This window comes from Chionomys nivalis, chromosome 6 (genome assembly GCF_950005125.1).
Source record: "Chionomys nivalis chromosome 6, mChiNiv1.1, whole genome shotgun sequence".
Classification (NCBI taxonomy): domain Eukaryota; kingdom Metazoa; phylum Chordata; class Mammalia; order Rodentia; family Cricetidae; genus Chionomys; species Chionomys nivalis.
The window spans coordinates 90184557-90203892 of NC_080091.1; the positions used below are offsets into that span (position 1 = coordinate 90184557).

General features: G+C 44.1%; 1 protein-coding gene across 1 annotated transcript; it reads left to right on the plus strand.

Moving 5' to 3' along the window:
• Positions 1-17460: 17460 nt before the first annotated feature.
• Positions 17461-18610, plus strand: LOC130875974 (nucleophosmin-like). The gene has a single exon (XM_057772327.1). The coding sequence runs from the start codon at positions 17534-17536 to the stop codon at positions 18320-18322; it is 789 nt and encodes a 262-aa protein (XP_057628310.1). The 5' UTR covers positions 17461-17533; the 3' UTR covers positions 18323-18610.
• Positions 18611-19336: the final 726 nt, after the last annotated feature.

Below are 19336 nucleotides of genomic sequence, written 5' to 3' on the forward strand. Positions count from 1 at the left end.
TACTCTAATTGTAATTTTAGCCATATTTTTGAGCAGTCAGATATCTTACAAGATAAAAACACATCTTCATCATTATTAGGGAGCAGTGCCTTCAGCCTTCTATGTACACGTGAACTGTGCTTCCAGTCTCAGTTGTGGGATTCAGCAGTACTCCTGTATCTATCTGGACCACTGCACTCAGACATCCTGCAGCCATCTGGACCAGTGTTCTCAGACATCCTGTATCTATCTGGACCACTGTTCTCAGACATCCTGTCACTGTCTGGATCACTGCACTCAGACATCCTGTCACCATCTGGACCACTGCACTCAGACATCCTGTATCTATCTGGACTACTGCTCTCAGACATCCTGTATCTATCTGGACTACTGCTCTCAGACAGACATCCTGTATCTATCTGGACCACTGCACTCAGACATCCTGCAGCCATCTGGACCACTGCACTCAGACATCCTGTCACTGTCTGGACCACTGAACTCAGACATCCTGCAGCCGTCTGGACCACTGCACTCAGACATCCTGTCACTGTCTGGACCACTGCACTCAGACATCCTGTATCTATCTGGACCACTGCACTCAGACATCCTGTCATCATCTGGACCACTGCACTCAGACATCCTGCAGCTGTCTGGACCACTGCACTCAGACATCCTGTATCTATCTGGACCACTGCATTCAGACATCCTGTATCTATCTGGACCACTGCACTCAGACATCCTGTCACCATCTGGATCACTGCACTCAGACATCCTGCAGCTGTCTGGACCACTGCACTCAGACATCCTGTATCTATCTGGACCACAGCACTCCAACATCCTGCAGCCGTCTGGACCAGTGCTCTCAGACAGTGCACTCAATAATGCCATTCAGCCTTCAAAACTTAGAAGCTCAGTTACAAGTTCTGTTTCTTATCTCATGAGTATTTTTCAGATATACGTCTGCAGAACTGCATATTAAATATTGTACAATATTCTAAAGAGATTATAGCATCTGTTAGTTACCAATTTTTTTCAGCTCTGGAAATGAGAGGCTAAGCAGTATAGAATCAAGGCTAAGCTACAATCAATTTGAAAGATTAAATGCAGCTTGGCTTTAATTAGACTATAAAGATGACTTACATGGAAGAATAAGCTAATGGCTCACATGTCAGTTTTGGGTAGTTAGGTCAATGCTATTGATTGAGAGAGAAAAAACAGAACTAGGGAGAGGGGATGACAGGTTCCTTCGGATGTGCTCACAAGACATCTAGATGTAGAAGTCCAATTGGAGCTGATAAAGAAATATGACTTTGGGGAGAGGTGACTGACTGATTATAGGCAGCCATCAAAACAATGAGTTTAGGTAAAAGTACCTAAGAGGGTGTAGCTGAAAATGTACCATCCCAGTTCTGCGGAAGCTTTACTATATAATTCACAGTCAGTTAACACAGAGAACCAGAGGCTAAAAACGTAGAGAATCTCTCTTGAAGTATCATTATATGTATTTCAAGTGGACATCATTTAAAATGCTCAAATCTGATTTAGCTGTGATATAACCCACATCTCTAGGATGGCATGAACAAAGATGGCATGCTTTCACGCACCTCCTTGGCACCACAGTGGGCATCTGACCACCAACTTCACCGTCCACCTGGGGCCTTGTTAAGGACAGGCATTCAGCCACTCCCACAAAACCCTGACTCTGGAGTGGGGCTTGCTAGTGACAGGCATTCAGCCACTCCCACAAGACCCTGACTCTGGAGGCGGGGCTTGCTAGTGACAGGCATTCAGCCACTCCCACAAGACACTGGCTCTAGGGGCGGGGCTCCAGATATTTTGAAGCTTCCAAATCTAACATTCCGGAAGTGTTAAGAAAACTTCACAACATTGACTTCTCACAGTCTCAAGTCTCACGCAACACTGTTCTCTGAAAGACAAGGGTTCCATTTTGCTCTTGGACTTGGACCTGAATGGCTGAAGACGAAAAGTCTTTCCATTTCCCACGTAGTCACAAACCTTGGTGACTAAGTACGTACTTGCCAAGATAAACAACACCTGTAAATAAAAGAGGTAGTTATTATAATAGGTACCTGTAGGCTGTGTTTATTTTATATGAAAATAATGGCTTACAGGAGGAACCTAAGCTATAATAAAATTAATTATCGTCCCATAAGACAGAAGACGTAAGGAGGATTCCCGTCTCAGGACCCCGTTGTCGCCATTCAACTATGCATTTGGCTGGCAGCTGACCACCTGATGTAGCTGCTCTTTGAGGCCTATCACGTGACGGCTGGGAAGATCCACCTCCTTAGTTCTTACTCAAGATCCGCAGAACACTGGTGTCACTCTAAGTATTCCTCTGAGTAAATGTTTACCGTGTCATTCTCGAAGCTGTCAATTACTCTGTCTTCTTTAGATTTCCATAGTACTAGGCGTATCACAGGCTCTGAAGTCTTCAAATCATAAGTCAGTTAAGTTTGTTTATTCAGTTGTCCCCTGTGTTTATTTAGTTTCTGGTTTGAATCACAGTTTCCTTTCTATATGACAATGCCAGACAATGCCACATTTAAATTCCAATGAGACCAAAGAGAAAAAAAAAGAAAATGCAAAATGCAAGTTAATGGCCATAGGTTGGGTATGTCACAAATAGTGACTTCTGATAATATGGAATGATGCTATTTGATCATTAGTGCCTGAAATAAAGTAACAAGCACATATATTATAAAATGCACAACTCATGAAGAATAATTTAGAAAATCAGGAGAGCCTACAAAATTCAAATATCTTGGAAACAGTTGTCTGCTTGAAATTATCAGATGAAATCATGTCTGCCTATTCCTGGGAATAATCCCTGGGGTCTTATTTTTAATGAATGCTGATAACATGTTTTCTTAGGAAAGAACCTAGGATACGCCATCGATGTAAATAGCAAGAGAGTAGCACCAGCAAGCCCCATTCGGAAGGACTTTCCTGTGTTTGTTCACAGGCCCTTACAACCTCCCGTTCCAGTCACTGCTGTCGTGCTTCACACCAGAGAGGAAACTGAGGCACAAAAAGGCCAAGTAACTTGTTCAACATTACATGCTGAATGGTTGGCGACAGACTCATTTAGTTTTATCCGGGTAGGCTAAGAGAACCAGCAAAGGACCATTATGGGAGTTCTGGAATGAATGAGGCTATTGGGGTTGATATTCTGAAATGAGGCTATCTAGGTTGATATTCTGGAATAAGGCTATCTGGGTTGTTATTCTGGAATGAGGCTATTGGGGTTGATATTCTGGAATGAGGCTATCTGGGTTGATATTCTGGAATGAGGCTATTGGGGTTGATATTCTGGAATGAGGCTATCTAGGTTGATATTCTAATAACCTCTGTTATTTTGATGACTGTTTTCTGCCTGTGTTCAAAGCCTTAGAATGAGTTCTTTGCAGAGCCAGTGTGGCTGCCTTGGGGACTCCTCTGACAGAAGGAACTTTTCTCTGGTTTTTCTTAGGGCTGTGCCTGAGAATGGTTTTCAGGATGAGAAGCATGTTACTTTCATGAACAGGCTTAGGGACTGAGAAATCCCAGGGGCCTCTAAACAAGACTTTCAAGTTTTGGCAATGTAACTCTTTTTTGTTTTTATTTTTGTTTTTGTTTTTGGGGCAGTGTTTCCCTATGTAACAGTCTTGACTGTCCTGGAACTTACTCTGTAGACCAGGCTGGACTTGAATTCAAAGATCCGCCTGCCTCTGCCTCTGTGCTGGGATTAAAGGTGTGCGCCACCACTGCCTGGTTCAATTTTAGAACTGTAGTGGGAGGAGGGATGGCCCACTCTTTCATGACCAAAACATTGAGTTGGGTTTTCAGAACCCACATCAAAGGTCTCTCCAATTCCCTTTAAAGCGCTGGGTGTGGTGACATATGACTTTAATCCTAGCACTCAAGGGACAAAGGTTGCTAGACTTTCTGTGAGTTTGAGTTTAGCCTGATCTACATATCGAGTTTAGCTCATCCAGGGCTAGATCGCAAGACCCTGTCTCAAAACCAAGTAAACACAAACTATAGTATGGTGACAGCTTCCTTATTTTTAGGCTACAGAGTAATGATACCTATAATAGGAGTCTCTAGCTAGCTCAACTATATCACATATTCTTGGCTTCCTTGCAATGAATGCTGTCACTTCTAGTGTTGAGCTCTGTAGAATCAGCCTCTAGATTCTGCAAGATGATGGTGCTGGGTGAGGTGAGGGAAGCCGTTCTGATCTGGAATCGCACTGGCCTGCCTGCTAGCCAAGAAGAAACACAGAATCTTTTGATTGGCAGCACTTGTTTGCTTGTTTCTAGACTTACTGGTTTAGTGTGTATGTGTGTGTGCTTGTCTGTATGTGTACTGTGTTCATACGGTGCCTATGGTTCCAGGAAAGGCTCCCTGGAGGGTTTTCAAAGGAAAACCACTTCTTCCTAATCCTTTGACTTCCCCCAAACATATACATTCCAAACCCCCTGTTATATTAAACATTATCCACATGTTTAAAGAGTTACAGCTGCAACACAACCAGTCTCTGGTCTACCCACGTCTCACAGCCTCCAATTTCTTCCTTAGGCAGAGAAAAAATGGCTTCCCTTGCAGTGATATGGAAAGTAAAGCTCAAGTCTGCCCTTGCACAAAACATATAATAAAGCCTTTGCTATGTTTGTGTTAATCAGTAGAACTGGGAAATTGTTATGAGACTGTTTAAACCCTGAAGAAATGCTGTCTTTCTGGAGAATCTGCTCTTGGTGCTGGCTATGCAGGAGCTTGCAGCTCCACCGACCTTGGTCCCAAGACATTCCTGCCAAACCTGGAGTTCTTATTTTTGGCTGTGGTTAGCCATAGTCAAAAGGAACTGAGATTTGTATGGGTTGTATGCTCTCACAGGCAGCACGAGCAAGATAACTTTGGTAGTTGGAACCCTTCCAGTACCTATTAACTTTGTATATGTTTGAGTAAAGTAACTGGAGTGAGCTAGCTGAGTGTCAGTCTTTTCCAAGAAGACTGAACCCTCTGCTCCTTCAGAAAACAAAGGCTTAGCATCTTGGTGATCTCCTCTGTCTACTGTGGCACCTACACTTGACATTAAACACTATCTGGCACCCAATGTGGGGCATGAAATCATGACCCTGGGATTAAGAGTCCTATGCTCTACCAACTGAGTTTGCCACGCTCAATTTAAGGCGACATATTTCTCCCTATGGTCCTTCCCTTTCCAGTGGATACCTGTGAAGAGAATGGTGGTCTTTATTGGAGCTAACATTTTCTACAGCTTCTCCATACACAAATACATCCTTCAAAGCTATCCTGAAGCTTTGTTGAACAAGCTACACTGGGCACACGGTCTGAGTCCATACAGAGGGCCAAAGAAGCCTCAGCTAAATGATCCTATCAGGAGGGGAGGCCAGAATTCTCAGTTATTGCATCAATCCTCCAAACTTTATATGCTGGATCTATCTTTTGGAGCATTTCCCCCTTTCATAGCAGTTTCTAATTACTGCTTTTAGTTGATAGTAACCAAGTGAATCTAACTGGATTGAGCCCACAGTGAAAAATCCATTGGGAGAACACTAAGGAAGCTCATGGAACTCCAGCACAGGAATAGAGCTTCAGGAAACAACCAAAAGAGAAAATTACAAGACACTAAAAGAAAATTCCCATCTCTCCTTTTGTTCAGTTTTATTTGTCTTTTTCTCTGCATTACAAACTTTCTGTTTCCAATTGAAAGAAGGAGGAGAAGGAAAAGGGAAAGAAGAAGAAGAGGAGGAGGAGGAGGAAAAGAGGAGGAAGAGAAGAGGAGGAGAAGAGGAGGAGGAGGAGAGGAGGAGGAGGAGGAGAAGAGGAGGAGGAGAAGAAGAGGAAGAGGAAGGAGGAAAGAAAAGAATGAAAGGAGGGAGGGCAGAAGGAAGGAGGGAAGGAAGAGGGTAGGGAGGAAGGGAAAGAGAAGGAACTTTGGATTTTGTAAGTTAATGGTCTAAACACTTTATTTTTACTGTTGTAGCTACTGGTGAAAGGGCAGCTTGGGTCACATGACACATAAACTAATGGGCTGTGACTGAGCTCCCATTGCATAGACAGACCGGCAATCACGTGACTAAAGGGAGCATGTAAGGGATGATTCTTAGGAAAACCATGTGAACTAAACAAAAAAGAATTTATTTAGCTAGTGTGGATGATGCCACAAAGATTTGTTTGCCATGAACCATTGGAGAGTAAGTAGATAAAATGCCACCCCATCCCTAAATCTCACACATAAGAACACTGTCCTGTGTTCACCCATGGCAGAAAAATTAGGAAGCTATACCAACACATCATTACAACTGGTCTAAGCATGTTCACGAAAATGTCTTCAGTTTACAGAGGACAAGCAGGAAGCAGGTCCCCCACCCACCCGCCGCCATGAGCACAGTTGTTCATAGCAATGACACCGTTGAGCTTGGGGTTGTTGACTGTGAGCCATCATCTGTTCTTTGACTTGCTGCCATCCTGCACTCTATTCCTAACTAGAATGGAAATGAAGTGTATTTAGACAAAAATATATATATATATTCTTAAAATGCCAGAGAAGGTAAAACATCATTTTGAAGCTAGAGGCTTGAGTCTATAAGAAGGGTCATATGTTTCCAACTTTACCTTTTCTTAACATATGTATTTGACCTGCTTGAAGGTATGTGTGCTACATGCATGCAGTGCCCTATGAGGCCAAAAGAGGTCATTGGATCCTCCGGAACTGAAGTTATACCTGGTTGCGAGCCACTTAATGAGTACAGGGAGCTAAACCTGGTTCCTCAGCATGAGCAGCAGGTGTTCCCATCCACCAAGCCATCACTCCAGCCCATCCTCTGAGATAAAGCTGAATCATAGCCTTTAGGATTTCAGCTTTAAAACACGGTTCAAACTGCTATTGGTCCTTAACACATTAGCATCAATTGTTGCCTAGTTTTGCTCAGACCATTGCTTTTGCATGACTGGGAACTGAACCCAGAACCTTTGGTATTCTTGATAATGGCTCTACACTGAGCCACACCCCCAAGGTATGCTTCTTTGATAGTGATATTATAGAAGTCATTCCTGTCCTCTAGTGTTTCATATAGTAATTCTAATGGCATATAATTTTGATTTATTTCACAGTTGGTTATGTTGGCTTTGACCCTTGCTTAAGGGGGTTTGCAAAGTCTCTATAATGCCAAATAATTTTATTTCCATGTATAATTAATATGAAAACAAATTGAAATTTTGTAAATATTTACATATTGATCCTGTAGGTCAGTGCATCATTTGCTTTTTTTTTTCAGACACTGTCTACCCTTACCAGCAATTGTCTGACTCCCGCAACCTGAGGGCATTGCTGTCTGTAGAATGAAAGAGCACACTTGGTGCTTGCTCAGTGCAGGCTGAAAGTCCTGGAGCGGTGGTATCTCCAAGGGCAGCTCTGAGCCCATGTTGTAATAAGAGCGGCGGTGGGGCTGCGTCCCGGCACCCAGCCGCCCGCATGGCTAGCTTATGCCCCGAAATAATTACACGGAAACTGTATTCTTTTAATCACTGCCTGGCCCATTAGTTCTAACCTCTTATTGGCTAGCTCTTACATATTGATCTAACCCATTTCTAATATTCTGTGTAGTACCACGAGCTGGCTTACCAGGGAGGATCTTAACCTGCGTCTGTCTGGAGTGGGAGAATCATGGCGACTCCTTACTCGGTTTCTTTCTCCCAGCATCCTGTCTGTTTACTCCACCCACCTAAGGGCTGGCCTATAAATGGGCCTAGGCAGTTTCTTTATTATTTAACCAATGACCTTCCTCCATCAAGCCCAGGAAGGTAAAGCGCTCAGCTGCCTTGCTGCCTGGAGTGGGTGTCTTCAGTCTCTTCCCAGGATTTCTAAGGACGAATGAACTCCAGTACCTAGACCACCACCTGGTGTAATAAATTCTTCTTTTCGCCCACTCCCTTCTGGAACCTTCCTGCCTCAGTGTCCTGCATACTACGCCATGCTTCATAGGATCGTCTCTCAAACAGGTATTTGCTTCTCTCAAGATCTGTGTTGTGGACCTCACCCTTGAACTCGTGCCACAGGGACTGGAGAGATGGCTCGGCAGCTTAGCGTGCTCGCTGCTCTTGCAGAGAACCTTGATTCTGTTTCCAGCACCCACAGGGCAGATCACAACCATCTGCATACAGTTCCACTTCCAGGGGATCTGTTCCTCTCTGTTGGCTTCTGCAGGCACCTCAGTATGCACACACATACACACACACACACACACACAGAGAGAGAGAGAGAGAGAGAGAGAGAGAGAATACTTAATACATGTATGCAAAACACTCACTCATATACATAAATGAATAAACATATCTTAAATAAAAAACACCACACTATGAAAACTTTGAAGAGATTTCTCTGTGACTGTGATGAACTCACGATCTGGCAAGTCAACCATCCCTCTATGGAAGTGAAGTTTTATGGAATCAACAAATTTCCAGTATTGTCTAACTACATTACATCCCTTGGCTCCTCACAGCAACAGGAAATCAGGACAATGTTGGGAAAACAGCGAGTGCAGTGTGTTCAGGCCGTCTAGATAGCGAGCTCATGAAAGCCAGCGTGCCATAGAGATACTTCTTGACCCTTTCCTGTTGCTGTGGTGTATTCGGGTCAGTCCCCAAGTCTGGGCAGGGTGTCTCTTTCCCATCCCCCACAGTATAGCTCAACCAGGAATTACCATTTTTACTTCATGCAAGCAAATGCACGCCATACACGGCATTTTTTAAAGCAGGCTGGAAATAATAATAATGTTCTGGGCCTTGCTATTCTTAAGTCCTCCCCAAAAAACCACTCAACACAAACAACTCCTAGACCAACTCTGTCTGGGAAGAGCAGATTTAGAAAGAAGGGAGACACTATAGACAGTACCGCATACAAGAAAGAAAACAGAGCGTCTCGGCTGGGTCCATTGTGGGATGCTGCAGGATGTTGACTCACTTCCCAACGATGGTCCTTGCTGAGCTTAGGAAAGACTAAACAGCCTTTCATGCGATGGGTACAGCTCAAACAAACCTCCCCGTGCTCCGCTGTGTAACTAGAAGCCACCAGTGCTAATATCTGCACTGGGCACTGTGTAACTATTTTTCCAAAAGAGCAGACCAAACAGGTTGTCAAGTATAGAGAACTGTCCACACAGAGCTCACCTGGACAAGCAATAGGAATAGCGGGACCAGTCAAAGGAAACAAGAAATGCTGATGACATTTTTAAAACAAACATGCCGTTCCCTCTTGTTAAGGCTGTTTGGCAGAGAGCGTAGCCTGGTAAATCTTCCTGGCAGGTAAAGCAGAGCCTAGCTCTCTGGCCAGCCTCTCTGTGGAGGGAGATGCGGGGTCTTGAACGCAGAAGTGTCCCAGCTATAAATAGTGGTCCTAAGCGTCTCTGTAATTACTTGTCACTCCTAAAGTATTCTCTGGGCAGAAGTCCGGGGACATTTTATATCTGACCAGTAATAGGAATTTAGTCCAAGAAAGGGCGGTCAAGTTATAGACATGCCAGCTCCATCCACAGTGTGGTGAACATTCTGGCCAGAATTTGACCTGCCAGTCAGAGATCAGCAGCCGGGACCTTTTTGCTGACTCTAACTCAAGACACAGTGAACCAAGGACCACAGACCAATTAAATATCCTTAATACCACTCGCTTCTCAGCAGACTCTGCAATTAACGGGTTCTTCCCACGTGAGCATCAGAGCCGTCTATAAAGAGACTGGTCTGTGGGGACTAATGTCCAAATCTCTTCAGTCTGGGCCTTGGGGAGATGTGTACAGTTCCGGTGAGGGAATCCTCAGAGGGAACCCTGGTGGCCTTCCAACACTTGTTTGTTTTCTTGCCTTTGCAGAGCCTGAATGTGTGCCCAGCCATACCTACGCTGAGTTCAGAATGGGAACTATTGGTTTTCTGGGCCCTTCAATCCTTTGCCCAACCACCAGCATTATTGGTTTGGCTTTCTGAAGACATTCTTCCTAACCAATAGCTCTTGGCAAAACAGTAAAAATGTGTGCATGGGATGGTTGCATCGGACCCTCTAAAGAAGAACGAAGGCTTTTTAAGAAGGGATTTTCCACATATTTGATAAGACTTGAAGATTTTTTTCTGCAGATATTGCCTTTTAAAATGCATAATGAGATGGTTTTGTGGGTACCACTAAGCCTGAGGACCTGCATTCAGTTCCCAGAATTTAAACGGTTTAAAGAGAGCTGACCCCAACCCTGTCCTCTGACTTTCTCAAGTGTGCCATGGCATGTGCCCTCAATACATGGGGTCACATACCCTCATCCACTATAATGCACATATACATACATAGTGTATGTATATAATAAAGTAGTGAAAGTTATAATTATGTTTTTAATAAAAGCTGTATTTGCTTGGAAGCATTCAGAATGTCAGCCAACAGCTGGGATGTTTGCAGCTGTGGAATGCTGCTCAGCTAATGGATCAGTTATTTTATATAAGCCGCGTTAGACACAGATGAAGGTGAAAATCAGGGCAATCTCCGTCTACGTCTAACTGAGGTTTGGTCCTCTCCCACTTCTCATTCTCTCTCTGCCCTGTTTTCTGTGACGGTCCTTGAGCCTTAGGGAGGGTGTTATGAAGCTGCCCTGTTGGTAGCTGAGCACGCGACTGACTTAGTCCCTACAGCTCCGCCAGTTGTGAGTTTACACGTTAACCATCATCCACCGCACAGAAAGAAACTCTCACGAGGTCTGAGAGCTGACCAAGGTGTGTGTCTGCATAGAACGATGAATTTAGAGGACTGGAGCATGAGTTCTCACTGTTCTTAATAATAAAAACCTGGAGTCAGATATCGGGGTAAAGGCTGAACGATCAGAGAAGTAAAGGAGCCGGCCACTGGAGAGATTATTTACCTCTCCTGAATCCTCAGACTAAAGGGGGCAAGATCCTGTCTCCACAAGTCCTCAGACTGAATGCATTGTGCTCCTTTCTCCTCCTCCTTATAATTCTCTCTCTGCACAGCCATATCCCTTCCTGCCTCCACCTCCCTAGTATTGGGATTAAGGGCATGTGATCCCAATTACTGGGATTAAAGGTGTGAGCCATCACCACCTGATCTTTCTCTTTGAGACTAGTTCAATCTAGTGTAGCCCAGGGTGGCCTTGAACACACAGAGATCCCTCTACCTCTGTCTCCCAAGTGCTAAAAGGTGCCAAACATCACCACCTGGCTCTGTTTCTCTTTGAGACTGGAACAATCTAGCATAGCCCAGGGTGATCTTGAACTCACAGGGATCTGTCTACCTCTGTCTCCTGAGTGCTGGAATTAAAGGTGTGTGCTACCACTGCCTGGCCTCTTTGGCTAACTAGTGGCTCGTTCCACACTCTGATCCTCAGACAAGCTTATTTGTTAGAGCACAAACAAAATATCACCACAGAAGACTCTTTGATACACTGTCCATTAAGAGGAACATTAGTGTAGGTTTACCCCGGGGCCTAGGAGCTTCCCAACCATGGGTTCTTGGCCAGATTTACAGTATCAAGCATGCATTTCTCCTGTGTAGTGGGCCTTAAATCCAAACAGGGAGCAGCTGGCTATCCTTGTAACATCTATCCCACTATGGTATCATGGACATATTCTTGCCTCATTATTGTAGTTCATGGAGTTCATGGCTGGATAAGACCATTGATGACTTTTTGCCACCAGCAACCAGGAGACATCACCCTGTGTTGCTCCTAATGTTACAATAGGCCTGAAAAGGGGTTTCTCTCAAAGGATCTCTTGTCTGCATTGGGTCCTTTCACTAGCAGAGTGAGCTGAGCTGGAAACATGAAGAGGAGAGGATGAAGCAGAGGGTGGAGCGGTTGCCAAGGCGGCGGCAACAGCAGTGATGGTGTCAGGGGTGATGAGAGGACAGCTGAGAAGTCCCAGAGAATGAGGAGCAGGAGCAATGAGGATGCAGAAATGAGAGCCCTAAGGAGAAGAATCTGTGAGCCACGGTCCCTGAGAGCTCCAGGGAGCTGGCCCTGAGGAGAAGCTGTAGGCTGTCATCCCTGAGAGCTCCAGGGACCTGGCATCCTTAAGTGTCAAGGGTCTCACAGACTTTAATTCTGAAACTGCAGCACAAACCACCATTGAGGGCTGAGGATCCTGACATTTTAAGCCAAGTCCTGAAACATCCATCACTACAGAGCTGTAGGCCCCTCCATTAGGGGCCTGTTCGAGAGTTCCAACACTGGAGGTGATTCTGCTGCTGTGGCCACCCACTGATGCCAAGAATCACTGTTGATAGATGTTTCTGTACCACCTAGTCCCACATCCATTAAGTCCCAAAGAAACACAGAGGTCTACATTAAATATAAACTGGTTGGTCTATTAGTGCAGGCTTCTTATGAATTCCTACATCTTAGATTAACCCATAATTCTTGTCTGTGTTAGCCATGTGACTTGGTACCTTTTGTCAGTGAGGCATTCTCATCTTGCTTCCTCTGTGTCTGGGTGACGACTGCAGACTGAGCCTTTCCTCTTCCCAGAATTCTCCTGTTCTGGTTGCACTGCCTATACTTCCTTGATCTTTTGTGTCCTCGATTGTTCTGAGTTGTAAGGAAATGATAAAGAAATTAGAAAACTGAATTTAAACTTCAATAGATTTCTTATTAATTAAGAGGAGACCTGGAGAATCTGTCTCTGTTCCTAGCCATTTAAGACATTTGGTGATTTCCCTTTTGTCCACTGGTAGAGGTACATGGCTACGTGAGGACCTCCATCATACTCCAATGCCACAGTTCTTGTCTAAGTACTTACCCCACAATACAGTCACCAGCTTGCTTTCCTTGATGGTGTCCGACCCAAACTGTATACTGTGTCCAGGTACCAACTGATGGTCACAACATGTCTCTCAATACTTCCAAAGCTCTACCCTAGTGAAATGAGATTGTTTTCTCTTTTACACACCCTTCAAGGTAGAGGAATCCTTTGTCTGAATTCTTCTAGGACTGATTGTTTCTCATACAGTTTTTCTTATTTAACATAGAGCTTAAACTGCATATGTGTTTCTCCTTTGCCCTACTAAAATTTCCATAAGGTATTCCTAATAGTTTAATCTATGTATTTCCATATATATTTGTTGGAGGAGGGCTACTTGTTTGTTACCAGCTGCTTGACCCTGAAATAATCACACAGAAACCACATTATCTGCAATACTATTTGGTCAATAGCTTAAAAATATTTCTGGCTAATTCATATCCTACACTAACCTATTCCATTAATCTGTGTATCACCACAAGGCTGTGGCTTACCAGGTAAAGTTCTGGCATCTGTATCGGGTGGGGCCACATGGCTTCTTGCAACTCTGCCTTCTTCCTCCCAGCATTCAGTTTAGTTTTCCCCACCTACCTCTATTCTGCCCTGCACAGGCCGGAGACAGTTCCTTTATTAACCAATGGTATTCACAGCATACAGAGGGAAATCCCACATCACACATTATTTTATTCAGCATCTGATTTTCAGTTCCAATTTAGCTAGTAGTTGAATAAATGAAAAAAAATGAATGAGTGAATGAATGAGCAAGCTCTTTAAACATCACGGTGATGTCTCAAAATAACAATTCTGATACTTGTGCACCACTACTAACACAGTAGTAGAGCTTTTAGAGGTGAAGTGAATGAAGTACAAGTGTGGGCGGGAAGAATCTAGAGGATTGGATGGAAAGATTAGACCGTAAGGTTGGCAGGGGAAATAGGCACCCCACGATGCCTACTCAATTGGGCCGTGCTGAAGGTTGGGTAAATAATATGTGGAAAGTTCTTAAAAGGGAGAAGTTCAGAAACGACCACATATGGTATCTGCTATAGCTGTAGCTTGAACACCCGGCAGGTCTATGTGCCATATCTACCAGGATTCAGAAGCTCCCGGCAGGTCTATGTGCCATATCTACCAGGATTCAGAAGCTCCCGGCAGGTCTATGTGCCATATCCACCAGGATTCAGAAGTTCTCGACTGAAGCTTGCTTCTGATTGTGACAGAAGTCTTTCTTGAATTAAGACGGGGAGCCTACCGAGCATACGCAAGGCTCAGACTTCAGATGGGAGGATGCAGGAGATCTTTGTAGAAGTGGCTTTGAGGACAAGAGGACTAAGAGCCGCTCATAATTATTGCGTGCTTGTGTGCGCCTAAGAATCCCTGCAGCTCATTTTAACACAACTGTATGTGGTCGGTGAAGCAACAGAACTTTGCCTTCCTTTTTCATCAGGATTGTCCTGGAGCAAAATGTTCTGTGTGCTATGTGCTAGGACTCTCATACCCTGGCAATGGATGGAAACCGACCATCAAGGGTAGAGAGGACAACAGGCGTTTGGATATGCAGGCTGCTCTCCCCGGAGAATCACAAGCTGGGTGTGGTGGCCCCAGGATTAATTCACACAGCCCTCTGCAGTCAGGGGCTCCAGGCCCACACACAGTGAGGGTATCGAGTAACAGACATCACCCAGAGCCGGGACAGGCTGCACCGTGACATTTAGCTAGACCCTGACTTGTAGGGGGAAAATACAGAACTGAGGTCCAGCGTCCCAGGGGAGGAAGGGGAGCCACAGGTAGGCGGGACGGGCTTTCCTGACCCCTTCTCGTGAGTATAAGATGAGAATGGCAGAAAAAAGAAGCACTGAGTTTTGCCTCTTTAAAACATTTGTCAGACAAAACCAGGACTGGGGAAGGAGGTGACAAAAAAGGGTCCCTTTAGTTCTATCATCCAGATCAGTGAGAAAAGCAATGGCAACATTCTGACTGTGAATCTTGGGCTATAGAGGAGACGTGGCAGCAAGACAGAGAGTACTAAAAGGGACAGTTGTGAAGGTCCATGCAAGTGCAGGAGCACAAAAGGAAGGGGAGGAATGGTAAGGGGCCTTTCAACAGAGCCCAGAACACACAGAAGGATACGCCTGTGGCGATCTTGTGTGTCCTTCTCCAGCCTGTGACCTCGCTGAGGCAGGCTAGAGTGTCCACCTGTCCCAGCTGGTCCCATCTGCACAGAGGAAAGCTTGGAGCTGGGTGCTCCTGCCTTAAAGTTGCTGTTTGTAAGAACTGCAAGTTTCTCAGAAAAGTTCAAGAAACAGTTCAGGAGAAATTATATTGAAAATTAAATATTGGATTTGGCAGAAAAAGATGGGCACATATTAAATTTGTTCTATTCATAACAAAATTAAGTGACATTATTTTTCCAAAATACATCAAAAGAATGATTGTAGTTTGCTTAGAGTTCTCTTTTGGAAGACATACTTAAATTTAAACATATATTTATTTATTTTCTTACACAACAAAGAAAACAAATGTCAGTAAAAGAAAAGGATACCCCAAAGGTATTTCTACACACACTATAGAACATTATTCTTCTTAAAGGGAGGGCCTGGGAGGTGGATATTTGAACATTTTCCCTCCTGGAAACCACATTCCTGTGGTATGGCTCAAATTAAATCTTCTGGTCATATTGAAAGGGGAAAGACGAAAATTACTATATTGAAACCAAACAGAAAATGAATCTGGCTCTTTTTATTATATTTTCTCTGTCTGTGACTTTCCAACCTGTTCTTCTTGTACAAATATACAAATATAACTCTCCACAAGAGGAGGCAGTCGCCCCAGACCACCTCTGGCTCTTAAGGTGGACTTCATTTTAAGGAACCCAGACTGAGGATCTTCACAGAGAGAGAAGCCAAGTGGGAATTCTTCCATGTGTGTGACTTCTCCCATTCCAAGAGAAAGAAAGAAGACCAGATATGAAGCTAACAATTTAAATACGGAAAAATAAGAGTTATGGGCTGGAGATACGGTTCAGCCGTCACAGCTCATGCGGGGGAGCATGAGGGTAAGGGGACCACCCCTCCACTGCTGTTTGGAGTGCAAACTTGTACAGTCACTTTGGAAGTCAGTACGGTGGTTTCTGAGAAAACCACCTTCTACTTCAAGGTCCACTCTTGGGTATATACCCAAAAAAATACTCAACCATACCACAAGGACACTTGCTCAATTATGTTCATGACATTACTATTAATAATAGCTAGAACCAGGAAACAACCTAGGTGTCAATCAACCAAAGAACAGATAAAAAGAAATATGATACATCTACACAATGGAGTATTACTCAGCTATTAAAAACAGTTACATCATGAAATTTGAAGGCAAATGAATGGATCTAGAAAAAAATCATCCTGAGTAAGGTAACCCAGACCCAGAAAGATGAACATGATATGTGCTCACTCATAAGTGGACATTAGCTATAAAGTGAAGGATGACTATGCTATAACCACAGACCCAGAGAGACTAGGTAATAAGGAAGGCCCAGGGGTGGGGGACACAGGGATCTCCCTAGGAAGAAGAAACAGAGCAGACGGGGCAGGTGGGGAAGGGAACAGGAGAGACCAGATAGGAGATAAAGTGGGGGAGCACAGAAAGAGACTGGAAAGCAGGAAGCATTTCAGGGTCAGGTAGAAACCTGGTATGAGGGAAACTCTTAGGAATCTACAAGAATGACCCAGCTAAGATTCCTAGCCTGAGCTGGCCAGCTCCTGTGACCAGGCAAGACTTCCAGTGGAGGGATTGGGACACCAGCCTAGTCACATAACCTCCGACATACAGTCTGTGCTGCCTACGGGATGTGCTGGGGTGAGGGTGGTGCAGAAATTGTAGGAGTGGCCGACCAATGACTGATCCAGCTTGAGATCCATGCCAGGACAGCGAGACCACCACTCACAGTGCCTGAAAGTTCAGGACCCAGAGGTAGGACTGTCTATGCACCTCGGATAGAACCAAACACCTGGAGGAAAAAAATGACAATATAATGATGCCTAAGGATATTCTGCCACACTCACAGATCGGTGCCTAGCCCAGTTGTCATCAGAGAGGCTTAACTTAACAACTAGTGGAAACAGATGCAGAGACCCACAGCCAAGCATTGGGCCAAGCTGGGGAATCCTGCTGAAGAGAGGGAGGATGGATTGTAGGAGCCAGAGGGGTCAAAGACATCACAAGAAAACCCACAGCATCAACTAACTTGGGCTCATAGGGGCTCACAAAGTCTGAACTGACACCCAGGGAGCCTGCATGGGACTGACCTAGGCCCTCTGGAAATATGTGACAGTTGTGTAGCTTGGTCCTCTTGTGGGACTCCTAGCAGAGGGATTAGGGGCTGTCTCTGGTAGTTTCTGGCTTTTGGGACCCTACTCCTCATACTGAGTCAACTTGCCCAATCTTAATACATGAGGAGGTGCTTAGTCTTACTGCAACTTGATGTGCCTTGCTTTGCTGATACTCATGGGAGGCCTGTCCTTTTCTGACTAGAAATGGAAGAGGAGGTAATTAGGGGTGGGGAAAGAGGAGAGGTGGGGGGTGGACTGGGAAGAGAGGAGGAAGAGGAAACCATGGTCAAGATATAAAATAGGTTTATTAGTTAATTAATTAAAAAAAAAGAAACACTCCCTGGCGTGATTCCGTCCTGCGTGCCTGTTCTGAGGAGCAGCAGGCAGAACCCTCCGTCCGACTTCTCTGCCACCGAAGAATGCGCCTTCACCTCATGGAAGACTCCATGGACATGGACATGAGCCCTCTAAGGCCTCAGAACTACCTTTTCGGTTGTGAACTAAAAGCCGACAAAGATTATCACTTTAAGGTGGATAATGATGAGAATGAGCACCAGTTATCTCTAAGAACGGTTAGTTTAGGTGCTGGGGCAAAAGACGAATTACACATCGTAGAGGCAGAAGCAATGAACTATGAAGGCAGTCCAATTAAAGTAACACTGGCAACTTTGAAAATGTCTGTACAGCCAACAGTTTCTCTTGGGGGATTTGAAATAACACCTCCTGTGGTCTTAAGATTGAAGTGTGGTTCTGGGCCTGTGCACATTAGTGGACAGCATCTAGTAGCTGTAGAGGAAGATGCAGAGTCAGAAGATGAAGATGAGGAGGATGTAAAGCTGCTGAGTATGTCTGGAAAGCGATCTGCTCCTGGAGGTGGCAACAAGGTGCCACAGAAAAAAGTAAAACTTGATGAGGATGATGATGAAGATGATGAGGATGATGAGGATGATGAAGATGATGACGACGATGATTTTGATGATGAGGAAGCTGAAGAAAAAGTTCCAGTTAAGAAATCTGTACGAGATACTCCAGCCAAAAATGCACAAAAATCAAACCAAAATGGAAAAGACTTAAAACCATCAACACCAAGATCAAAGGGTCAAGAGTCCTTCAAAAAACAGGAAAAAACCCCTAAAACACCAAAAGGACCTAGTTCTGTAGAAGACATTAAGGCAAAAATGCAAGCAAGTATAGAAAAAGCGCATTGAACATTCCTGGGCACTACTGGTAAATTAAGCCCAAAGATGGGGAAAGAGGAAAAGGAGAAACAAATATAGTCCATACTGAGTACCATCAACAATCCAGACTGAAGTCTTCTATTTAATCTCAATCCCCTTTCCTGATTGGCCATCCATTCACCCTTGCACGCTGGAAGCAATCTCTTGTTTTCCTAAAGCATTTTTCTTTCACTCTTGTGATGCAGAGAACTTTACTGCTTTCTACACTTGTGCATATGCCTCATCTCTTATCATGTTTTAATACCTTTGTATCCTTAGCTGTTCAATAAATTTTTTGAATAAAAAAAAAAAAAAAAAAAAAAAGAAACAGCATTGTTGCATTTGCAGAGTCCTGGGTTCAGTTCTCAGGCAACTCATACCTTCAGTTCCAGGAGACTCAATGCCCTCAGTGCCCTCTCCTAACATCCACAGGTATGCATGTGGTGTGTATACATACATACATACAAGCAGACAAAATGCCCATATGTAAAAAATGAAAATAAATATGTCTTTTTAAAGATAAAGTCATGTTTGAAAAGAAAGTCATAGTCTAGAGATCTCAAGTGTGTCTCCTAATTTAACAGCTTTTATTTTTGAACCATGATTGTCTAGCACAACAGAACCCTGCTATTATACACAGAGCCACAAGCATGAAGTGTTATCTGCAAGTGAATTTGTAAGAGAAAGAAAGAAAGAAAGAGAAAGAAAGAAAGAAGGCAACAAAGATATTACAGTCCAGAAATTCTGTCTTCCTGCCTTTGTCCCAGCAAACATTTGCATGCAGAGTTTGTGTTTTGTATTTACGTTTTCAGTTGAAAACATTTAAGTTGTTTCTATTTCCTGGCTATTATGGATAGACCAGTAAAGAACAGGCCTGAGCAAGTGTCTGTGGAGTCAGATGCCCAGTCCTTTGGGCATATGCCAAGGAGAGGTTTAGTGGTGTAGATTTAGTTTTCATTTTTTAGAAATATTCCATAGTGGATGCATCTATCTGCACTCCACCAG

Coding starts and splice junctions, on each gene's coding strand:
- LOC130875974 (XM_057772327.1), top strand. CDS start 17,534: ATGCGCCTTCACCTCATGGAAGACTCCATGGACATGGACATGAGCCCT.